This window comes from Hoplias malabaricus, chromosome X2 (genome assembly GCF_029633855.1).
Source record: "Hoplias malabaricus isolate fHopMal1 chromosome X2, fHopMal1.hap1, whole genome shotgun sequence".
Taxonomy (NCBI): domain Eukaryota; kingdom Metazoa; phylum Chordata; class Actinopteri; order Characiformes; family Erythrinidae; genus Hoplias; species Hoplias malabaricus.
The window spans coordinates 36,014,331-36,038,383 of NC_089819.1; the positions used below are offsets into that span (position 1 = coordinate 36,014,331).

Below are 24,053 nucleotides of genomic sequence, written 5' to 3' on the forward strand. Positions count from 1 at the left end.
TAGAGAGAGAGAGAGAGAGAGAGAGAGAGAGAGAGAGAGAGAGAGAGAGAGAGAGAGAGAGAGAGAGAGAGAGAGAGAGAGAGAGAGAGATTGAGATTGAGATTGAGATTCCTGGGGGTGGGGTGTGTGTAGAGCTTGCTGCCTGAGCTATGACTCACACAGATGGAGTGGTTCAACACAAGAGAGCTCTGGGAAATCTGGCTGCTTGCCATCATTCTCGTTTTGTGTGTGTGTTTTTATATTTATATATTTGTTATATATCTCTAAAATATATAGAGTTTATATATTTCTTATTATATATTTCAGGACTTGCAAGGATATGAATACCTTCTAATGCTTTGTACATAAACTGTTTCTTTAAAAGGAAGATATGAAAGTGTAAAAATATTTATTTTGCTTATTAAGTTTAAGGTAAAGATTAAGGTTAAGTTTAGGTGAAAGGGTTAATTAGCAACAGTAATCATTATTTCCATGGATGGTCCTCACAAATATATCAGAACAAATATGTGTGTGCGTGTGTGTTCGATGCCTGTGTTTGTAAAACTGGGTGGAGGATAAGGACCTTATTGCCATACAATATAATGGGCAGACACTAACTACTAGAACATTAACCTTTTTAGGAGCAGAGTTTTATGAATAATGTAAGAGAAATGTAGGTGTGGCTAATAGGTCTCTCTCTCTCTCTCTCTCTCTCTCTCTCTCTCTTTTATATATACAGCAAACATCACTTACTCACTTAGCCCTCCATTGGTTCTCTGAGGTACTGCAGTTGGTTTATTTGTAGTTTTAAGGTTGGACATGGTTAAGTACAGAGAATTCTTAACAGCATATAGGTGGATTTGCAGTAGTTTTGAATATTCATAGATCAATTTTATATCCCAAAGCTGAATCATTTTACTGAGCAGAAGTTAAGTAATTCTTAAGTGCTTATGCTGCAGCTAACCCTTACTTAAACAAATAAAACAAACAAAAATTGGATGTCTATTAGTCAATGTTTGACCTACAGTATACAATTCGAGAAAAATAAATGGCTGTGAAATTACAGACAGGCTCACAATCTGCTGTCTGTGGATCAAACGAGATTAAAAATAAAAACCTCAGCATTATCATCTACTGTCTAAGTGCCATCATAACAAGTCTGTAATGGGGCTTTTAAGTCTTGTGTGCCTGCAATATTGTGTGTGTGTGTGTGTGTGTTTATGACTTGATGCCTAATGTCTATCATCACTAATGTAAACTGTGCACATAAATGTAATGGATGGAGTGTACATTATATTTATTAGCTAGTTAGCTATAGCTAGTTATTGCTGTTGTATTACTTGCACTGTGCCAGATCCTATTGGGCTGATTCTAAATATAGAATCAGCTGATATAAAAACGTCTCCTCTTTACAATTACTGAATGGTAACTAAAACAATTAAAAAAAATCAGTATTGCGATATCATGATATTATAACATGTTTACCTAACAACATCATGCAATTAGCCATAATATGGTATACGTTTTTTACATGAGTCATTTAGGCACAGTGAAGTACGATGGAAAGTGTCTCTGAATGATTAAAATTACATTTGTAATAAAATAAAACTTTTTAAATAAATAAAACCATTTAATACTTTTAATATATATTACATGTATTTAATATAATATAATATAATATACAGGGGTTGGACAATGAAACTGGAACGCCTGGTTTTAGACCACAATAATTTATCAGTATGGCGTAGAGCCTCCTTTTGCTGCCAACGCAGTGTCAATTCGTCTTGGGAATGACATATACAAGTCCTGCACAGTGGTCAGAGGGATTTTAAGGCATTCTTCTTGCAGGATATTGGTCAGGTCACTCCGTGATGCTGGTGGAGGAAAACGTTTCCTGACTCGCTCCTCCAAAACACCCCAAAGTGGCTCAATAATATTTAGATCTGGTGACTGTGCAGGCCATGGGAAATGTTCAACTTCACTTTCATGTTCATCAAATCAATCTTTCACCAGTCTTGCTGTGTGTATTGGTGCATTGTCATCCTGATACACGGCACCGCCCTCAGGACACAATGTTTGAACCATTGGATGCACATGGCCCTCCAGAATGGTTCGGTAGGCCTTGGCAGTGATGCGCCCATCTAGCACAAGTATTGGGCCAAGGGAATGCCATGATATGGCAGCCCAAACCATCACTGATTCACCCCCGTGCTTCACACTGGACATGCAACAGTCTGGGTGGTACGCTTCTTTGGGGCTTCTCCACATCATAACTCTCCCTGATGTGGGGAAAACAGTAAAGGTGGACTCATCAGAGAACAATACATGTTTCACATTGTCTACAGCCAAGATTTGCGCTCCTTGCACCATTGAAACCGACGTTTGGCATTGGCATGAGTGACTAAAGGTTTGGCTATAGCAGCCCGGCCGTGTATATTGATGCTGTGGAGCTCCTGACGGACAGTTCTGGTGGAAACAGGAGAGTTGAGGTGCACATTTAATTCTGCCTTTAATTGGGCAGCCGTGGTCTTATGTTTTTTGGATACAATCCAGGTCAGCACCCGAACATCCCTTTCAGACAGCTTCGTCTTGCGTTCACAATTAATCCTGTTGGATGTGTTTCGTCCTTCTTGGTGGTATGCTGACATTACCCTGGATACCGTGGCTCTTGATACATCACAAAGACTTGCTGTCTTGGTCACAGATGCGCCAGCAAGACGTGCATCAACAATTTGTCCTCTTTTGAACTGTGGTATGTCACCCATAATTGTGTGCATTGCAATATTTTGAGCAAAACTGTGCTCTTACCCTCTGCTAATTGAACCTTCACACTCTGCTCTTACTGGTGCAATGTGCAATTAATGAAGATTGGCCACATATATGATTCCAGGTAAGCTCTGGACCCCCCGCGACCCTAAATTGGATAAGCGGTTACAGATAATGGATGGATATATATATATATATATATATATATATATATATATATATATATATATATCCATCCATTATCTGTAACCGCTTATCCAATTTATATATATATATATATATATATTTAGGGCCATATCACTCACCCAATATTTTATTGTGTGTTATTTTAGGAGAGATTTGTTACAGAGGATTAAAAGAGGATGTTACACAAAATGACTTCACCTCTCATTCCCCACAGTGCACATGATCATCATTTGCTTCCCTCAGCACATACATACATCTTGGAGTACAGTGCCACTGATACTGCTCCTGTGTTATTTTTTTTATTGCTATTTTAATCACACTCACTCTGGAGGAGCAGAAAAAAGAGAGGAGGTTGCATATGCTTTGGTCAGACACCTCAAATAAAAAGACACCCTTATTCTCCAATCCTAAACAGCTATTTTCTGGTTACCTTTCCTATAAATACTGGGTGTAAACATAACATTAAATATTTCTGGTTCTTTTACAAATAAAAATCTTTAAATGCTGACTTATACCTCAAGGGAGGATCCAGTGCACCCTTAGATTTGCATTATAATAAAATACTATAGCAGGATGCATATTTGAGATATCTAGGAATGTACTTGTTCAGAACTTGCATGTTATGATGTAAAATGCTGTCTATATATAGAGTCTTTAAGATTTGGGAAATAATAAAATGTCCTTTGACTAGGGGTGTTCAAATTTCTGTATTTGTAGTTATTTCAATGCCCTCTGTAACAAATAATGTCATATTAAGTACTAATGCTCACTTCTTACACTAAAACGACTGTTTTACACATCGATTGAATGCTTTCATACATTCTCTAAGCCTCTCTCTCTTTGTCTCTTTCTTTCTCCAGGTGACTGCTGGTTGTTGGCTGCTATAGCATCTCTCACTCTAAATGATAACCTACTTCACAGAGTGGTGCCTCATGGTCAGAGCTTTACAGATGATTATGCCGGAATATTCCACTTCCAGGTAAACACTGGAATATCCGAGGATGGATGTGACATTCAGATTTTTCACTAATCTCAAGTTTTTATATAGACACACTTAACTGAATACCTGTAGCCATTATATTCAACATACACTGAAGAAAATTAATGTTGTTTTTAATCACAGTGGCATTTTATCAGTGGTCCAGACACTTATTTTGACACATGTTTGTGTTCAACAGTGGCAATTGAACTTAACAATTTACCAGCTTCATACACAGCTGTATGCAAAAGTTTGAACATCCTAAATCAAAAACACATACATTGGAAGAACAAATTAGAGTCAGCAAAGTGCAATAAAAGAGTTTTAGGGTTTCTGGACTGGGTTCTATTTCCTCAAATTTATATATTTTTTTTTGTGATAAGCAACATGATGTGTATACTTTTATGAATGTGCTGGTTCTACATGAATGTAGTGGAGAATGGTGTAGCATTTTTTTGTTAAGTTTAAGATTGCAGAATGGGTTTTTATATATACACTGCTCAAAAAATAAAGGGAACACTTAAACAACAAAATGTAACTGCAAGTCAATCACACTTCTGTGAAATCAATCTGTCTAGTTAGGAAGAAACACTGATTATGAATCAATTTCACCTGCTGTTGAAGACAACCCCTATAAAGGAGTGTTTCTGTAGATGTGACAGAATCTGGAGACACCGTGGAGAATATTCTGCTGCCTGCAACATCCTCCAGCGTGGTCGGTTTGGCAGTGGGTCAGTAATGGTGTGTGGGGGGGCATATGACCATATGCTGGTGTAGTGGGCCCTGGGTTCCTTCTGATGCATGACAATGCTAGGCCTTATGTGGCTGAAGTGTGTCAGCAGTTCCTGCATGATGAAGGCATTGGTGCTATGGATTGGCCTGCCAGTTCCCCAGACCTGAATCCAATCAAGCACATCTGGGACATCACGTCTCTTTCCATCCACCAACGCCATGTTGAACCACAGGCTATCGAGTACATCCCTCAGGATCCCTTAGGAGAACATCCGCTACCTAATCAGAAGCATGCCCAGGCATTGTAGGGAAGTCATACAGGCACGCGGAGGCCACACACACTACTGAGTTTCTTTTTAATTTGTCTTGAGGAATTTCCACTGAAGTTGTATCAGCCTGATATTTGATTTTCCACTTTTATTTTGAGTATGATTCCAATTCCATACATTCATTGGGTAATAATTTTGATTTATATTGATAATTTTTATGTTATTTTGTTCTCAATTCATTCCACTATGTAATTAATAGATTTTCAACTGGAATATTTATTAACTGAGATCTAGGATGTGTTATTTTAGTGTTCCTTTTTCATTTTTTGAGCAGTGTATATAAACATATGTGTGTGTGTGTGTGCGCGCGTATGTTCCCATATCCCATATATATGGGATATTGGAACAGAAGAGTTAACACCAGGATACAAGGTGTGGTCTCTGTGCCAATTGTTTTAGGCTGATGATAGGGCTCCTTTGTGGAGAAACATTCATACTGGTGGGTCTACCGCTGTCTTATCCCATAGAAGCTAAAGAATGCTGTACTGACATGCAGGGTATGCGCTTAAGGCTTCCTGCATTGAATGTGATTCTGCTAGAGTCACTTGTCTGTCCAAATGGACAATTCTAGCCAGACCCTGCCTTTCACTATAATTAAGCCCTTATGGGTGACCACTGCTGTGTCCATGGTGGATGGTCATGCCTTCTATGCTTATTCCACACATGTGACACTGGATAAAGGAATTTTACACGCCTCACAGCTTCAGAAATGGAATGTTCTATCTGTCAGACACCTACTATCATACCTCATTAGAACGGACACTGTTAAACCTCACATAATACCTAACAACTTAAACAGTTCCCAAGCTGTATCTTGAGGAAACACCGCTTCATTATCAATTTAAATACTGCTATCCCATGACATTTGCCATATCAGTGTGGTTAATTTACAGATTCTTTAAAGGAATGTTTTTATAGAGTCATAGACTCTGCTGTGCTAAAATACTTTTTTAAGGCTGTTGTGACCCATAGCACTCTATGTAAATATCCACCACAGTCAAGAACTGTAAATTTGAAATGCCTCTTTAGTGATCATATATAGACTGATGTGTCAGATGTATAAAATTAAAATTTATTTCCTGTGGAAATAACATTTCTTTGCCTTTTAATTTGGAAAAAAGTATTGTATGAGTGCTACATAGCAGCCCAATTTTGTAAATCTCAGACATTACTGAAAATAATAAATTACTTTTTCTTAATGTACAGTTCTGGCAGTTTGGGGAATGGGTGGACGTGGTCATTGATGACCGGCTGCCAGTGAAGGATGGAGAGCTGCTGTTTGTCCACTCTGCTGAAGGGAATGAGTTTTGGAGTGCTCTGATCGAGAAGGCCTATGCTAAGTGAGTTAACGAATGAGTGGGCGAGCGAGTGAGTGAGTGGTAGGAGTGGGATTTTGAAAGATACAGATAAATGATACATTGTAGAGTCAAAATTCTACTTATGCAGTGAACTTTTATTATATTTATTTTTGTTTGTTTCACAATAATGTGGAAAATATTGTAGAAAACATGAAATAACTCAGATAATAATCTGAAATAATAAATAAATAATCAGAAAAACTGTTCATCAGATAATTATTTAGACCCACCCTACTGCACTAGAAATCGTAATGGCTGTAATTATAAGGATGGACATTACTTTAATTAGCTTTTAACTATAAGGCACACCGTAATTAGGATAATTTTGGACCATTTTGATCAAATTTTTCCAACTGTACATTTTGATGTTTTTGGATTTTTTTTTTCTTTTTTTGTTGTTTTCTTATTGTGTCTGTTTTTATATTTTTATATTCTTTTTTTCTTGTATTAAGTTATTTTATTTGTTTTTTATAAATTAAAATTCAATTAAAGGTCAAATGCTTCTTCACAACTCAAATTACCAAATGATTTAAAATTAAACACTGAATTTAAGTGTCCATAGATTTGACTGGTTGTGTGTATGTGTGTGTCTGTGTATATACGAGTTTTATGTTTTTAATTATGCGTGAATCACTGGCTATTGCAAAATATATATATATACATTTTTTTTCATACATTTATATACTATGTGGGGCTGGTGCAACAGGTAGTGTGGCTGTCTTAAAGTCCTCATCTCAAGTCCCTCTGAGGAGTTTGTTGTTTTCTTTCGCATGTCTGTTCCTCTCGGTGCGCCAGTTTCTATAAACACACATCGGTAGGCTGATTGGATATATTAAATTGTTCACAGGTATGTGTGTGCGAGTGATATGTCTGCAAATCATTATAATGAATAATTGAACATTTTACCTCAGATATGATTAAAGAATTTTGCTTTTGTTTTTGCCCTCATGACAAGGCTTGTATTGTAAATATGTAAGTATTAATTAAGCTGGGATATTTTTTAAAATGTTGCTGGGAGCTTGTCAGTCTCATTTTATGAGCTGTGCACTGTTCATATTTAGTGATGTGATTGTGCTTCATAAATTGAAACGTGAGGTTATGCATATAACCACTGTTCCCTGAAGAAGAGGAACGAGGTACAACACAAGCTGTATGGGATATTATGCCTCTTCCATATATGGCTGAAGACACCTCTAATCACGCCTGCAAGGCAGATGACTCATAGTGACGAGGGTAGGTGGGCCCGCCCCTCACCTATAACCTCTGGACACTAGCGTCTCACTTCAGTTCAAGATGCTGATCTTCACCAAGCTAATAGTGAAGCAGGGCAGCCCGTGTTGTACCTCGTTCCTCTTCTTCAGGGAACAGTGGTTATATGCATAACCTCACGTTCCGTATCAGTCGATTCACTCGGTACAACACAAGCTGTATGGGATCTAAATTCACGTCCCGAGAAACAGACACCGAACCAAGAAAGCAGCCTAGAGCATGTTAGACTCTATAGAAAAGACAGCATGAGCTACCGAAGGGGCCAGCACATCCAGGCGATAAAAACGAACAAATGTATGAGGTGATGCCCCGCTAGCAGCGGCACAGATGTCTCCAACTGGGACACCCTTAAAAAGAGCCCATGATGTAGCTATTCCTATTGTGGAATGAGCCCTCACCCCCTCTGGTAAATCCATACCTTTGCTGCTGTAAGCTATAGAAATAGCTTCTAAAACCCAGTGAGAGAGATGTTGTTTAGACAAGGCCCTGCCACGAACTGAGTTAGCAAAACAGACAAAAAGCTGGTCACACCTACAGTGCAATTAATGTATGTGTGCAGTGCCCGCACGGGGCAGAGCATATGTAGTCTTTGCTGCACCTCAGATGTAAATGGAGGAGGAGAATAAGAATTTAACTCAAAAGCCAGTGAGCTTTGCCAGTGAGTAAGACATAGGCAACACCTTTGGCACATATGCTGCATTAGGACACAGAGTCACCTTAGTGTCCCCTGGTGCAAACTGGGTACAAGAAGGGTGCACTGACAGTGCGTGGAGGTCACCCACCCGTATTGCAGATGCTAAAGCTAGGAGTAGAGCAGTCTTATATGAAACAAACTTGATGTCCACAGACTCCAGCAGCTCAAAAGGAGGTGCACATAGTCCGAGGCAATTCCGACCTCGTTAAGCAAGGCAGTTAACGGGCTCTCCACCGGCAGTTGCTCTCCGAGCTCGGCCAGACACATCGCCTGATATGTTTGGAGAAGGGTGACCGAATTCATAGCCCTAGCTATGCCTGCCTGAGCGCGGTAAACCTTATCCAGCTGCGAGGAAGAAAACCGGCAGGGCTTAGAGGGAAGCACGGCTGGTCCTGCTACCCCTAGGTTGTGTGATGGGGCGAGATTAGCTGCTAGTGACGGCTCCATGTGAGGGGGGTTCAGCAGACCTGTCTCCTCCGCCCCCTCTATGTCGAGAAATGGAGCGAAACCCGGAACCGCTGTACGGGTCGACAGTGGTTTAGCCCATGAGGATTTTAGCTCAGCGATGACGTCCGGAAACAGCGGGAGACGGTGTTTCACCGCTGTCGGGACCGGGGGAAGGAAAATCCCAGAGAATCTCGTAGCTGTGTGAGGAGCGGGCCACTGGACGTCCAGTTTCTGAGCAGCACGGTGATAAAGGGAGATAAAGGACGTGTCCGCCTCGTCCTGTTTCCCCCCTGAAGCCGCTGCAACGAGAGGAGCCGGTAGGTCCTCCTGCTTGTCCTCGGAAAGACCGTGCTCATCTAACCCAAGATCAAAAGGGTCGTCATCCTCGAGTTCAGCTGCAGGCTCTGGGAGCCGGGGCTTCATTAGGAGAGCCGGTGACGGCAAACCCATTTCACACATCCCCCAAACTCTCCATGTGCTCAGCCCAACTAATACGCGCCTCACCCACTGATTCAGCCTCTTCAGCGTCCAAGTGAGAAGGCTCAACTTGTTCGGAAAACAGGGGATCCTCACGGTCCAAAGCTGCTTGTCCGAGAATTTTCACAACAAACGACACCCTGCGCTCCACGGTAGAACGTCTGAGCCGGTGACAGAACTCGCACGCCTCAAGCTGCACTAAGGCCCTCCTAGCATGAACGATTCCCAAGCAAACTGGGCACGCATCATGCAGGTCCTTCTCATGAATAGCGAACCCACACCCTTGAGGACAAGGGCGAGGGACTTTCCTGCAATGGCGAGTAGCTGCTTGCGAGCTCATTTAGATAGCCGTTAGCAAAACTAAGCGGGCTAGCACCGAGACTAGGCAAAGCGAGCTCAAGAGAAGAAGGCAGAAGACGTTCCAAAATAGCGCTCCGCAGAAAGAATACTCACCAACGTGAGGTTGTTGCCGTTCTTTCCTATTGGAACAGTAAGCTATTTGTAGTGTCTTTGCTAAGGAAAAGAGCTAGCTAGATTAGCAGAGAAGTGTAAGGTGTTCTTAGTGAGGTGAAGAGCATAAGAACTGAAGAGAGACGCTGGTGTCCAGAGGTTATAGGTGAGGGGCGGGCACACCTACCCTCGTCACTGTGCGTCATCTGCCTTGCAGGCGTGATTAGAGGTGTGTTCAGCCAGATATGGAAGAGGCATTATATCCCATACAGCGACCCTGAATTGGATAAGCGGTAACAGATAATGAATGAATGAATGAATAATATCCCATACAGCTTGTGTTGTACCGAGTGAATCGACTGATAGGGAACAGACTGTTTGTTGTAAGTTTTTTTGCTGAAACTACTTTTTGTTAGTGTTTGCATTTGACTTCTTTATATTCAGTGTCATATTTACTACAGTCAAAACACATCCAAATGATAGACATAGGATTTTTTTTGGTACAAGCTACTCAAGTTGCTTGGATGACCTCTGTGTTTACGTTCAAAATGATGAAAAGAATAAAAAGGAACATAGATTATTTGAGGGTGGCACGGCAGGGCACGCAGCTCCAGGGACTTGGAGGTTGTGGGTTCAACTCCTGTAACTGTCTCTGAGGAGTTTGGTGTGTTCTCCCCGTGTCCGTGTGGGTTTCCTCTGGGTTCTCCGGTTTCCTCCCATAGTCCAAAACCACATGTTGATGGGTGGAATGGTGACTCAAAAATGTGTGTGTGTGTGTTGCCCTGTGAAGGGCTGGCACCCCCTCCAGGGTGTGTTCCTGCCTTGCACCCAATGATTCTGGGTAGGCTCTGGACCCACTGCAACCCTGAACCGGATAAGAGGTTCCAGTTAATGTTTGAATGAATTAATGAACTACTTGAATTACTTGATAAAGGCTAGATTATGTTTACTGAATGTCGAATGAATTTAAATTAATTTCAAATTAGTTGCCTAGCCTAAGTCCAGAGTGTTTCTGCCTTGTGCTCAGTGATTCATTTCAGTGGGCAGGAACACTGGATGCCTCTAGACCATTTGAAATTTGGTTAAGCTTTTAGTGGAACATCAAGGATAATTTCAACCTAGATGTAATAAATGGATGAACTAATTTTGCAGCGTCTTGTGTGTCACCTCTCAAGATGGCAATTCTTCAAAGATGAGGAGCTATTTTTATTTAAACCTATACATCTCTATTCTTTTAAGGCTGAATGGATCCTATGAAGCTCTTTCTGGAGGCTCTACTACTGAAGGATTTGAGGATTTTACAGGTGGAGTTGCAGAAATGTACGAACTTCGTAGTGCTCCAAAGGACCTGCCACGTATCATCAATAAGGCCCTTGAGAGAGGGTCTCTGCTGGGCTGCTCCATTGATGTAAGTCCCAATAGTGATTTTAGACAACATACTATTAAAGATAATATTTTAAAAAATCCAGTGAGGACAATTTTCTCAGACTAGGGTTGAGCTAATATTGTAACTGAAATTATAGTTATTTTCTATGAATTAAAGTTGGATGGTTATGGTTGTAATTTGACAGGATGTGGGCATTACTGCTCCGGATTCATTTAAATTTACTGAATTAAGTTCACAAAGTGGGCAGCACGGTGGCTCAGCAGGTAGTGTCGCAGTTACACAGCTCCAGGGACCTGGAGGTTGTGGGTTTGATTCCTGCTCTGGGTGACTGTCTGTGAGGAGTTGGTGTGTTCCCCGTGTCCGCGTGGGTTTCCTCCGGGTGCTCCGGTTTCCTCCCACAGTCCAAAAACACATGTTGGTAGGTGGATTGGCGACTCAAAAGTGACCGTAGGTGTGAGTGTGTGAGTGAATGTGTGGGTGTGTGTGTTGCCCTGTGAAGGACTGGCGCCCCCTCCAGGGTGTATTCCCGCCTTGCGCCAAATGATTCCAGGTAGGCTCTGGACCCACCATGACCCTGAACTGGATAAGCGGTTACAGATAATGGATGGATGGATGAAGTTCACAAAGTAAACAAGCATAAATAAAAACCAGATAAGTAGCCAGATAAGAGGAACCAGAAATTGGTTCCAGGGTCCTGGGTTTGTGGGTTTATGCCCCGCTCTTAGTGAGGAGTTTGGCATGTCCTCCCTGTGTCTGCGTGGGTTTCCTCCGGGTGCTCTGATTTCCTCTCACGGTCCAAAAATACAGGTGGATCGGTGACTCAAGAGTGTCCATGTGTGTGAGTGTGGCACCCACTCCAGGATTTGTCCCCGCTTTATGCCCAGTGATTCCATGTAAGCCCCACTGTGTCCCTGAACTGGATAAGTGGTTATATACAATGAATGAATATTGTTTGCAAAAACTACTTTCAAAACATTCAGTCATTTTCTTCACTGTTCCTTCACATTATGAAAGACCTTATACTGACCTCAATGGCCTGTGTGTACGAGAGTTTATGTAAATCTAATTTAAACATTGCAAAAACTGGTTTAATTCAGCAGTGACAAAACTATTTGATCACAAATAACCGACACTTTTATAATTATTATATATTACTATTTTGTGGTAAAATCACTGATTGGTATATAATACTATATGACTTTTTCACATTTTAGCACAGTTCCTTGGATTCTGAATGAAATATGTTTCAGTAAGTTCAACAGCTAAATAGTGATATTGTTTTTCAGAATATTTGCACTTTCTAAACATAACTGACATAAATGCTTAGAATGTTTAGAAATGTTGATTTTTTACTTTTGCTTTTTTAAATACTGTTTATATTGTTTTTTCTGACATCAGAAAAGTCTTTACACTTTTGTAAAGAGCGCATTCTGACTGTGTGTCTATGTGTGTGTTTGTGTGTGTTTTACCTTCACAGATCACTAGTGCCTTTGACATGGAAGCAATCACTTTCAAAAAGCTAGTGAAAGGCCATGCCTACTCAGTCACAGGTCTCAGGGAGGTGAGTCAAAAAACTGTCAACACAATTGATTTTACATGCATTAAAAAGAAGTTTAATTGAATGAAACCTCACATTAAAATAGAACATTAAGTCCCTGCCACAGTAATATAGTACCCTCATCTTCACTCAAGCTCTGCTACAAACTTTTCTTTTTTGCAGTTTGTTCTAACATAGGCTAGTAGAATTTCTCCCTAAATACTTTGTTTCTTATTTAGGTGAATTTCCGTGGAAATACAGAAAGGCTGATTCGTATCCGGAACCCCTGGGGGCAAGTGGAGTGGACAGGAGCCTGGAGTGATAAGTAAGTGCCAAGTCAAAAAAGTTACAAAAATAGGTTTTCTGTGCTCTGATAAAGCCTAGCAGCTGTCATTTATTGTGACTGTAAAAATAAATAAATAAATAAATCAACAAAATCAGTTGCCTTAGGATTGAAAATGGAACTTTATTTTGGAGATTATCTTGCCAGTGTGAGATCTCTCCCAGTATCAATGACACTTCCCACTTATATAGTTTTTCAAAGTCTGTTTGTTTCCTGTATCATACATGTAATTTGTGAGGTCTGTTTTCTTCATCAAACTGTTTATTCATCATCCACGTGAGGTTATCCCATAGATCCTTTTCTTCTGCAGTTCCTATGAATGGAATGCAATCGATCCTGCTGAAAAAGAGGAGATGAATTCCAAAATGGAGGATGGAGAGTTCTGGTGAGTCCCCAATTAATAGTACTGATCTCCATTGCACCACATCTATCCCCATTACTCATTTATTCTCTCTTTCTCTCTCTCTCTCTCCCTCTCTCTCTCTCTCTCTCTCTCTCTCTCTCTCTCTCTCTCTCTCTCTCCCTGCCTTTCTCTCTCTCTTTCTCAGGATGTCATTTCAGGAGTTTAAGCGTCAGTTTTCTCGACTGGAGATATGTAACCTGACTGCAGATGCTCTGAGTGATGATACTCTGAATTATTGGAACACCATCAAGTTTGAGGGAGCCTGGAGGAAAGGGAGTACAGCTGGAGGCTGCAGGAATAACCCCAGTGAGAAATAACACACTCAAACACACACACTCTTATCTATAGTCATGCAATGACAGTATAATAATGATAATATACAATGACAATGTTTAAACAAACCCATTGAGTGACCTGATGATGATCCTTGTGTTATTCCATAATATCTTAAATTATTCCAATAAAAGATAAGAACATTATTTTGTATTACATGCTCACAAAGACTCTGCTGGTGAACCTCAGTCCAATCCCCAGCATCACTGAATGTGTTTGAGATTGGAGAAAATGTAATCAGATTTTGAGATATTTCTGCAGATTCTTTCACTCATTGGAGTTAAACGTTTCTTGAAAATAATGTAAGCAGTAATAAAAGCATAGAGTGGGCAGTTGCTTAATTGTTGATGCCTCTGATTAATCTCTACATTTACCCTCAGGATAAATATTGAAGATCTTGTATTTGCCTCTTTTGACTGGAAAATAAATAATAGAATGCTCAGTGCTATGGGTTGGCTCTATAAGAGAGATGGACATTTTTGAATAGCAAAATATATATACACCCTGATGGAAGAGAGTTTTGATGTTTCAGAATTATATATTATCCATATCTTTCTCTTAGATACATTCTGGATAAACCCTCAGTATAAGATCACTTTGCTGGAGGAGGATGATGATCCAGATGACAGTGAAGTGGCATGTAGTTTCTTGGTGGCTCTGATGCAGAAGGACCGCAGACGCTTCCGCAAACAAGGCCAAGATATGCACACTATCGGCTTTGCCGTCTATGAGGTCAGTTTAGTGGTCAAATACGGTGTGTGAGAGTAAATGAAAATTTGTCATACTTTTAACTAAAACATTTAAATTAAACCATTTGGCCAAAATTTCCCCTTTAAAATAAATAATATTAACATGTCCACATAACATGTCTTTAAAAATGTTGTGTAAGTAGTGCATTTTTGAGAAGTAATTGAATAATTGATCTATGTTTATCTTTCTGTTTTTCAGGTCCCAGAAGAGGTACTCATCTTTTGGGCACATATTTACAACCAATATAATCTCACAGTCCACCATATTGAATAAATATTCTTATCATTGTATATGAAAATAAGCCACCACCCAAATAATACATGGACCACAGCAGTAATGTGGACAGAATGGCCCATTTTGATGTCCAAAGGAGTGGGATTTTTTAGCAAAAAAAAATGGGGAATTATGCAAAAAAATACAATAAAATTAAAAATGAAATAAAAAAGATCATAAAAAAAGATTGAAAAGGATAAGCCATATTCTTTTTGCAACAATTAGCACCAGCTATTATAGAATGTACACATGATACTAAAAAGTATGTACCCTGTATTGTCAAGAAAGCAACAACTCTGTACCACAGACTATTAGGACTTGGGGATCCACTTTAATTAAGACATCAGAATGTGTGAGTAGCACATTTGTTTCTTCAATTTGATTTCCAATTTTATGGGGATATATTATACCCATTTTCCCATATGTTTACACAGTTCCCTAGGGTCTAAATGAAAGATCTGTGATATTCTTTCGTCAAAATATCACAAAGATCAAACAGCACTGGTTCAGAATGACAGGAACAACTCCTGTTGAAAATGAGCCTCAGTTTACTCCACATACTAGGTGCAGCAATGAGTAATACGGAGTGGAGGCACTCGTGTTAGTGAATTCCATTTTGAATCATTTTTCTTCGTTTAAGCTCCTTATTGGATTCTTAAATAAACGGTGGTCCAGTATTGTGATTGGAGAGACTCTAATGGGTGCACTGCAGTGATAAGATAGACTCAGATGAGAAGGTGGAACAGTTCTGAAGTGCTGGCTCTGTACATAAGACAGCAAACACCAGAATGACTGTTTTTTAGATTTAGGCAGATCACTGTAAGCAACATCCTTCTGAGTTAAAACTCTGAACCTTCCAGACTCTAAAGAAGCCCTATCCATTTAAACACCTTGCCTTGCCTTTGATTTAGATAAAGACATCCGCAGGCACATTTTCCTTTGAAGGAGAGGATAATGTGATTTGCACAAGCACAATCATATTTGATTTAGTTCTACTTAATGGGTGGGAAGAGATAAAGCATAATTGAGAGAAAATTATGATTTAAAAAAAGTATAAAAATAATATCACTTCATAGCTAGTTAACCTGTATGTGACCATGTAAAATAAACAGGAAATACAGCTAAAACTATAAAAAACATATACTTAACATATACATATACTTAACATATACATAAACTATAAAAAAAACAGTAAAAAAATAGTTCCTGTATTTATGACTTGCTGTATCACAACACATCCTATTTTATACATGTTGAATATCATAATTATGACTTGCTTTCCTTGTACCAGTAACTGCCTTTGTCTATTGGGTAGTTCCGTGGTTGCCAGAGTGTGCACCTGAAGAAAGATTTTTTCCTTCGTCACTCATCCTGCGCTCGTTCCGAGACTTTTATCAACCTCAGGGAGGTGAGCGCTCGACTCCGTCTTCCTCCAGGAGAGTATCTAATTGTTCCCTCCACCTTTGAACCTGGGAAAGAAGCAGATTTTGTCCTCAGAGTCTTCACCGAGAAACAGTCAGAGACTCAGTGAGTACAAAGTTTATGTTAACCACAGAATATCTAAGATTTCCAGGCCACTAGGTGACATTTATCAATCTGACAATTAATCATATGACAATCACATAAAGAAATGTCACTTGAAAGCCATTATTGCCTCTAATGACTTGTTCCCATATAAGCACTTCAACTTTTATTTTTGTATATATTACATTACCTGTTTTTAAATAGACCCCAAGTGTGTTTAATTTGGTAAATAAATGTTAAATAGCTAACAAGTAATGAAAATATTTACCCAATTATGTTTTATATTCTAAATAAAAAAATAACAAAGTTACAAATTAGAAACGTGGCAGTACTTGTATTGAACTTAAATAGCTGCTGTTTAATTGATAACATTACAAGAACCCACATAGGGAATTTCAGATTAATTAACTCTGTCCAACAATCTGAAGTGTTTTGTTTTTCATATATATTTCAGGGAGATGGATGATGATGTGTCCTTCATCCTGGATGAAGAGGTAAGGGCTTCTAAGGGCAGATAAACATCATCTATTTAATTTTATATGGTAATTATATATATAAATATTATTGGTGTCTGTGTAATTAATTAAAATCATTTGGATCTAGATTTTCTGTGGCAGCTTTTGTAGCAAATAAATCCTTAAAGGAGCAATCTGTAAGATATTTACTGTACTTGGTCATAAACTGTCCAGGGTGTGGGATCATAGCTTAAGGAAACAGTCAAAGCTAAAACACTGCCTCTCATAGCATCGCTGAAGCTATATATTCTCTGTGAGAAGTGACTAGTCCAGAGCAGAGGGATCCCGCCCTCTTGGGATCCCGCCCTCTGTCCAATCATTTTACAGTCCACGGTGTGGCCAAGCCTACAAACAGTGTCTTGCAGCCATGAAATGACTAAATGAACAGACTCAATGTTATATAAAATAAATGCCATATTGCCCTTCTAAAAATCTCCATGACCAGAGACAGAGTAAAATGGGAAGAAATATGTTTGAAAAATGGAGGCAGTTTACAAGCAGCTACTCTATAGAACAGAGCCAGAGCTGGCAAATTTCCTAAACAGGTAACAGCAAATCATTTCTGCAAAAACAAGAGCAAAGAAAAACTCACTTTTCGTCATTTAATTCTCTCTTTACAAATGACTGCAGTTGTCTTCTAAGAAAATAATGTACAATTTATGTCTGATTAGGTATTATTTTATCCACTCAGTTTTTGAACTGGACAGTGCCAGTTGTAACCTGCTATAGGTGAGAAACACTAGGCAATATTTTTACTTTACAATTACAACTAAATTAACCTAAGGGAGACTCTGTCATTGCTACTCCATGCTCAACACTGCAGAGACTGCAGTATGTAACTTCTGGTGGATAGAAAGAAACCGCCCCCTACCTCCTCCTTGATTTGAGGACAGTGCTGCAAAAGTGAAATACACTCTGTAACTGTAAGGGCCCAGAAGCAAAAATACCAAAAATATTCCTACTGTTCCTTTAACATTTGCTATGGAGCAATGTAGTTGTACAGCTACACACTGTAGTCCACCCGTTGCTCTGCATACTTTGCTAGCCCCACTTTCACCCTGTTCTTCAAAGGTCAGGACACCCACAGGGCTCTGGAAACACCAACTGTTGCCTGGTGACTTCTGCCTATAGTGCCCTTATCACATAACACCTTTAAAATACAGTATACAGACTTTAGTGAAAATATGGTAAATATATGATATGATGCCCTGTTAAGGACTGGTGCCAAATGGTGATTGCTCTCACTGATTGGCAGCTGCTTTGACCAACAAGCAGCTGTACTTATTGACTGGAGGCTGCCACAGACTGACTGGCGGTTGCCACTTACTGACTGGAAGTTGCCAATGACTGGCTGGTTCCTGCTGTCAATCACTGGCTGCTTCCTGCTGCTCTCCACTTTTATAAAAACTGTATTATAGTTTTGATATTAAATGCTTGGTGTCAGTATTACAGGTTGCTCCTTTAATATGATAAACAATTTTACTCTCTGTGCTCACAGCACATGGATAAAAGGAGCAGGGAAATCATATTGTATGTCATATATTTGTTGGCTTCCAACAAGCTCCAAAATCCTGCGTTGTTGTGTACAACCCAGATGATGAATGAATGAGTCAGTGTTTTCCACAGTTGTCAGCAGACCTGTTTTATCTGCTGATAATGCGGGAAGATGGATTCCCTTAAGACAAACCTGAAAATTTAGCCTTCATAGCTTTAATACAATGCATATAATTGTAACTGAATTTTAGTGCTGTTTTTAGTGCTGTAATACCCTGTTAATTGTTTTCTGAGGTTTAGCCATACTGTCTACATTTTACTTTTTTATGTTGTTTACTTTCTGTATGAGGCAGAAAATCACATGTATGTTTACCTAAATGCATATTATGTCTTGCACTTTTTAGACTATTTTCTGTTTTATTTTTATGTCATGTATGAAACTATTTGCACAAGTCATCTTTTCAACAAGCACTGTATTTTTTTTTTTTTTTTGTAATTTGTAGTTTGTTTATGGATGCTAATAACTTCAATGTAAATACTTGAAACCGAAGGTTCGGCTCTCATCAGATTATAATAATGCATGCCATCATGACATGTTGGCATGTACTTCACTGAGCCAGGTAGTCGTCAGCTTCCGCAGTGTGTGAAGTCTGCTGATTGATAGCAACTCATTTTTTACTCACTTTTCAAAGCTGGATGTGTTTGTGTGTTTGGCTGGGTGGGCCTATTTTAATATAGGGGAAACACTGAGTATATTTGGTGAGCATTGTTATGTTTTATGTTTTGCTTTAATTCACTCTTTTAGGAAGAGATTACAGAGCAAGACATTGATGCCTCTTTCAGAGCCATGTTTGCTAAGCTTTCTGGAGAGGTAAGAGTATATTAATATATAAAATTAGAGTAGTAATTATTTGAATCTTTGCAAAAATTCAGTTATTTTCTAATTCTTCTTTTCTTTTGCTCTTTAGGATATGGAGATATCAGTATATGAGTTGAGGACTATCCTGAATAGAGTTGTGTGCAAACGTAAGTTTGGAATATTGGTGATATACACTACACAGTAATGTGCATTTAGGTCAAGGCACTGAGAAGACACATATATGAACCTGAAAGGGATGAAATGATAAAATTTTCAGTAACTTGGTTTGATTAGGCAATGGTATTTTTCCTATTTGACATCATATTCTTAAAACACGTATAGCCTATTTGAGTCACATTCTACTCACCATTTTTTGTGTGTTTTGCTGCTGTCTGCGTATAGGGTCTAAACCTGATTTTCATTATCACTTGGTAAAATGATATGAGATAGACCAAGAGGAACCACTTATCCTGATAGCTATTTCTGACCTATAAATTTCAGATATTCACTTCAATACAAATTAAAATATACATTGCATGCGCTTGCCTTTTATTTATAAATTAAATCCATGCACCTACCCTTTTGAAGAAAAAAGTATGTTAATTTGTTGAAGAAGGGGACACTTGTCAGTGCTTGGGCTCTCTTTTTTACTTTTTTCATTTCAGTTTTATCGACAGCAACAAGCCTAATTATCATTTACACATGTGAAATAAGTTACACTATAAAAGGCAAAGACATGCAAATATGAGGTCTACAAAGAACATATTGATGATATTTACAAATAGATTTGACCTTTTTTCTTAAATATAATTTCACGTTCCTTTAAATGTATTTTTATTGGAATATAACAGGGGAGACACTGCTTCTCCTGACTGCACATCCCTGACACTACATGACCAAAAGTTTCCCTTTTCTTCAGTAACAACTTTTACAAGGATTTGATAACATTCAGCCATGAGAGCATTTGTGTGGTCAGGAACTGATGTTGTTTAATGAGAGCTGGCATTCTACTCATCCCAGTACTATTGTATGTATGGAATAAGGATGGATGGAACTCCATTTCCAATGCTAGTAACCATTTGAGGGCCTTTATTCCCTTCTAATCAACAATAGGCATTTTTAAGTTAAATTTAATGAGGAGTAAGTGAATGAATAAATAAGGTACTGAGGGAGTGAGTGAGTGAAAAAATAAGGATGGAAGGGTGTGAGCAAGTGCATGTGTATGTTAACATTTCTCCTGATATTTTTTTTCTTTTTTAGACAAGGACTTAAAAACAGATGGCTTCAGTTTGGAGGCATGCAGGTGTATGGTGGCTCTCATGGACGTATCCTTTTACACATAAGTGTCGTTTATGGGTAAGGGGAGCATTTGCCCCTGAAACGTTCAAGCTGACCCAAGTTCATATATTTATATTGACTGATCTCCGTGGCACAAGAAGGCAGCCGGGTGATGCTAACAGTCAACTGTAAATTGGCTACCATATTACCATATCTGTCGCAACTTTGTTTATCTTTCCATAATGATGAACCATAATCAACATGAGCTTTTTCTTTAAAGTCTGTGAACATTTGAATGAGAATGTGATTTGCAGCTATTTATTTGACTTATAAAGCTTATGTGCGTACTGGCTTCTTCATCGCTCATAAAACATCAGTATGCATAATCATAACTGCATGTGATGTTATGATGACAAGAAAAAGAAACTAGGGTTCAGTTCTTGGCATTACAATGTGTGTCAGCTATTAATCCTATTTCCAGAGAAGCATCGTAACAAGTCAGTACTTGATGCTGCATGGTGAATGATATCTTATTTTACATTTAAAATAGATTTATTTCATGGTGTATGTTTTATACCCAAGCATGCTGTATTGGCATAATACTGTGATGGCTTGCCCCTCCAGCACAATACAAAAATGTCACCAATGGCTGGCATTGTATACACACACACACATACATACATACATACATACATACATGCATACATACATACATACATACATATATATATATATATATATATATATATATATATATATATATATATATATATATATATAATATGTGTGTGTGTGTGTGTGTCTGTCTGTGTATACAGTGCCAGCCATCCATTTTTCATATTTCATTCATTTTCAAGGTCTTTTCAAGATGCAGAATTTAGAATATTATTCTGACAATAATATTCTAAATTCTGCATCTACTTTTAAAAGGCAAATATAGGGATCTCTGCTTAGTAAACATCTTTGACTTCTGGTGAATCTCAGAAAGATGGCAGTGCTCGTCTGGGCATAATGGAGTTCCAGATTCTGTGGAATAAGATCAGGAAATGTCTGGTAAGAAAATAATCCACTTATACAGAGTAAAGGGGTCTTGGTTATAAAATATTCATATGCAAAGATTTGATCATGAGGATCATAAGTGAAAACTCATGTTTATGTAGTGAATCTGATGGTAATAAACAGTGTAAATAAAAACTGCAGAGCCACAGCAGCAGTGTGTTCTAGCATTGCAGCAAGCTGTTCACCAACCTTGAATTTTAGTATGCTAATACTGAGAATGTATCTGGAGAAAAATATTGGGATGAAATTCAAGTATATATTTATAATCAAGACCAATGGACTTCCACTGTTTTTCCTGCCCCCCTACACTAGCTAATGAAAAGTCAAAGGCATAATTAACAATTAAAAGGACCTTCCAGGAGGATATTTCACAAATCAGCATTGTGATTGTCATGTTTAGGATAATATAAGGTAATATAATGCAGTGATACTGATGTTCCTGGAAATAACCCCTTAAAGCCAGATGTATCAGATATGATACCTTATTTTTGGAGGTGGCTCTTTCATCATCTAATGAAAAGAAATACCGAAACAAACTTCCATCATTTTGGGGCAAGTGTTCTTTAAGTGAATACTGCAGAATTATGAATGAAGTGGAAGCAACCCATTACAAAATTGTTGCTATCATCATGAAACATAGGAGAGACTAACTTTTTGCCAAACTGAAGCAATTCCAGGTATGATTTGAATGATATTATCTGTAGTAAAATTAAGCTTTTTTGTAACATTTCACAGATGTAGTGTATTGAACCTGTCAAATGCTAATAAACTATAATAAATATTCAGAAAGTTCAAAATATTTTTTACAGCAGCAAAATGCATTTAGACAATTTTGAAAGTATTTTTATGAAACAAAAATTTATTTTCAGTTTTCCAAAACCCTTTGTGTGCAAAATGTGTTAGCTCAGATGTCGACATAGATTTTGTGAGACAGATTTAGAGGAAGCGGATGATGGTGATACAGATGATTATGGGAGGTCATACCTCAAGCCAAGGTCCAGACAGTAACAGAAACAACTGTAGTTCCTCTAAATATGGAAACACAGTTGTACAGATCAACAACAAAGAGCCTTTGACCAATTTACATTTCATATACTAGTGGTAATAATAAAAAACACAGAGAGAAGAGAGAGAGAGAGAGTGTACTCATAGGTCAAGGACATCTGGAGCAGTGTTTCTCATCAGCTAAATGTTATGTTTTCCTACTAAGTTCTAAAGAACAGATATATTCATTTGCTGTTGTTTAATTGACATTAATCTAAATTAAGAAAAAACTGTAAAAAGTCAGAAGAACTTTTAATTGATGCAGTAAACTAAAATAAAGACCATTTTTAGGGTCATGTGTCAGGCTTTAAAGGATTAAATTACACGAGTGTTGTCTATCTGCAGTACATTGCAGGTGTGATCAATCTGCAATGTTTTCTTAGTTTTTGGCACTAACTTCATAAATATTGCTTGTTTATTTAAACCCATAATAAGTATTATTTAATTGGAGAAGAATGGTGCTTTACAGCATGATCTTATCTTTACCAGATGAGGATCTTTTTTCTTAACTTTTGTAGGGAATTTTTCGCCAGTTTGATCTGGACAAGTCTGGCACCATGAGCTCATATGAGATGCGCCTGGCCTTGGAATCGGCTGGTAATGCTCCATGTCCTTCTTTTCATCATGTGTTGTAGACATTTATGATTCATCAGTACTTGTATCCATTGCTTACCATGGAACATAACCACATTCTGCACAGTTGTGTAAGTTAATATGCAATTTCCTTTATTTTCTGAACTTCTCTTTTTCCAGGTTTTAAGCTGAACAACAAGCTGAACCAGGTCCTGGTGGCACGATATGCAGATCAAGAGATGGTTGACTTTGATAACTTCATCTGTTGCCTGGTCAAACTTGAGGCCATGTTCAGTATGTTCCTGCTCATCAACTTATTAACTGTAATCCATTGTTCTCGTCAGCAGCTCATGGCAGTTTATTATTAGCCACTGGGGCACTCAAGTTACTTGACTATGTCATGTCCAGTGTTGTCACTATTATCAAGTGATTGTGAGTTAAATCTCCAGTGATTACACAGCCATCAGAGGCAGGGAGTCTAAGTGCGTTTTCACACATGGAAGTCTGACACTGCAGTTTAGCAAGCTGACTAAAGAACTATACACATATCCTGTCATCATCACATATGTGGGCTTCTTCTTCCCATACTTGACAGTGATATTAATAATGATGTGCCATTATTTGTCATTGTACAATATACATGAAATGGGTCTTCTGCATTTAACCCGTCTGTGGCAGTATACACACACACACAAGTGCACTAGGGGCTGTGAACAAGCGGGGGAGCAATTGTGGTTCAGTGCCTTGCTCAGTGCTCAGTGGACGTTCCTGCTAGTCTTGGGGATTGAACCAGCAACCTTCCGGTAATAAGCCTGGTCCTTCTACCATTATGCCACGGCTGCCCACATGTATTGTGTGTGATGGGACATGTGTCTGAGGTCTGCATGTTGTCAATTTCAGTTGGAAAAAAATATTGAACAGACTTTACTATTACTAGTTTCTAGCCTACTTATTTACTAGCTCCTAATTTACATTTTCAGTTCCACTTTAAATAGTTGAACTCATTTTGCACTGG

The 24,053-nt window shown here is 38.6% G+C and overlaps 1 protein-coding gene across 1 annotated transcript in view; it reads left to right on the plus strand.

Moving 5' to 3' along the window:
* LOC136676614 (calpain-1 catalytic subunit-like) overlaps window positions 1–24,053 on the plus strand; it is a 42,962-nt gene that overhangs the window by 11,575 nt on the left and 7,334 nt on the right. Inside the window, exons 4-20 of the mRNA XM_066653724.1 lie at window positions 3,792–3,910; window positions 6,178–6,311; window positions 10,906–11,074; window positions 12,531–12,614; window positions 12,830–12,915; window positions 13,244–13,318; window positions 13,482–13,642; window positions 14,232–14,401; window positions 14,618–14,629; window positions 16,008–16,219; window positions 16,671–16,710; window positions 19,031–19,096; window positions 19,194–19,251; window positions 20,345–20,409; window positions 21,347–21,415; window positions 22,984–23,062; window positions 23,219–23,332. Coding sequence (XP_066509821.1) covers window positions 3,792–3,910; window positions 6,178–6,311; window positions 10,906–11,074; window positions 12,531–12,614; window positions 12,830–12,915; window positions 13,244–13,318; window positions 13,482–13,642; window positions 14,232–14,401; window positions 14,618–14,629; window positions 16,008–16,219; window positions 16,671–16,710; window positions 19,031–19,096; window positions 19,194–19,251; window positions 20,345–20,409; window positions 21,347–21,415; window positions 22,984–23,062; window positions 23,219–23,332 — 1,713 coding nt within the window. The remainder of the gene's footprint in view (window positions 1–3,791; window positions 3,911–6,177; window positions 6,312–10,905; window positions 11,075–12,530; window positions 12,615–12,829; window positions 12,916–13,243; window positions 13,319–13,481; window positions 13,643–14,231; window positions 14,402–14,617; window positions 14,630–16,007; window positions 16,220–16,670; window positions 16,711–19,030; window positions 19,097–19,193; window positions 19,252–20,344; window positions 20,410–21,346; window positions 21,416–22,983; window positions 23,063–23,218; window positions 23,333–24,053) is intronic.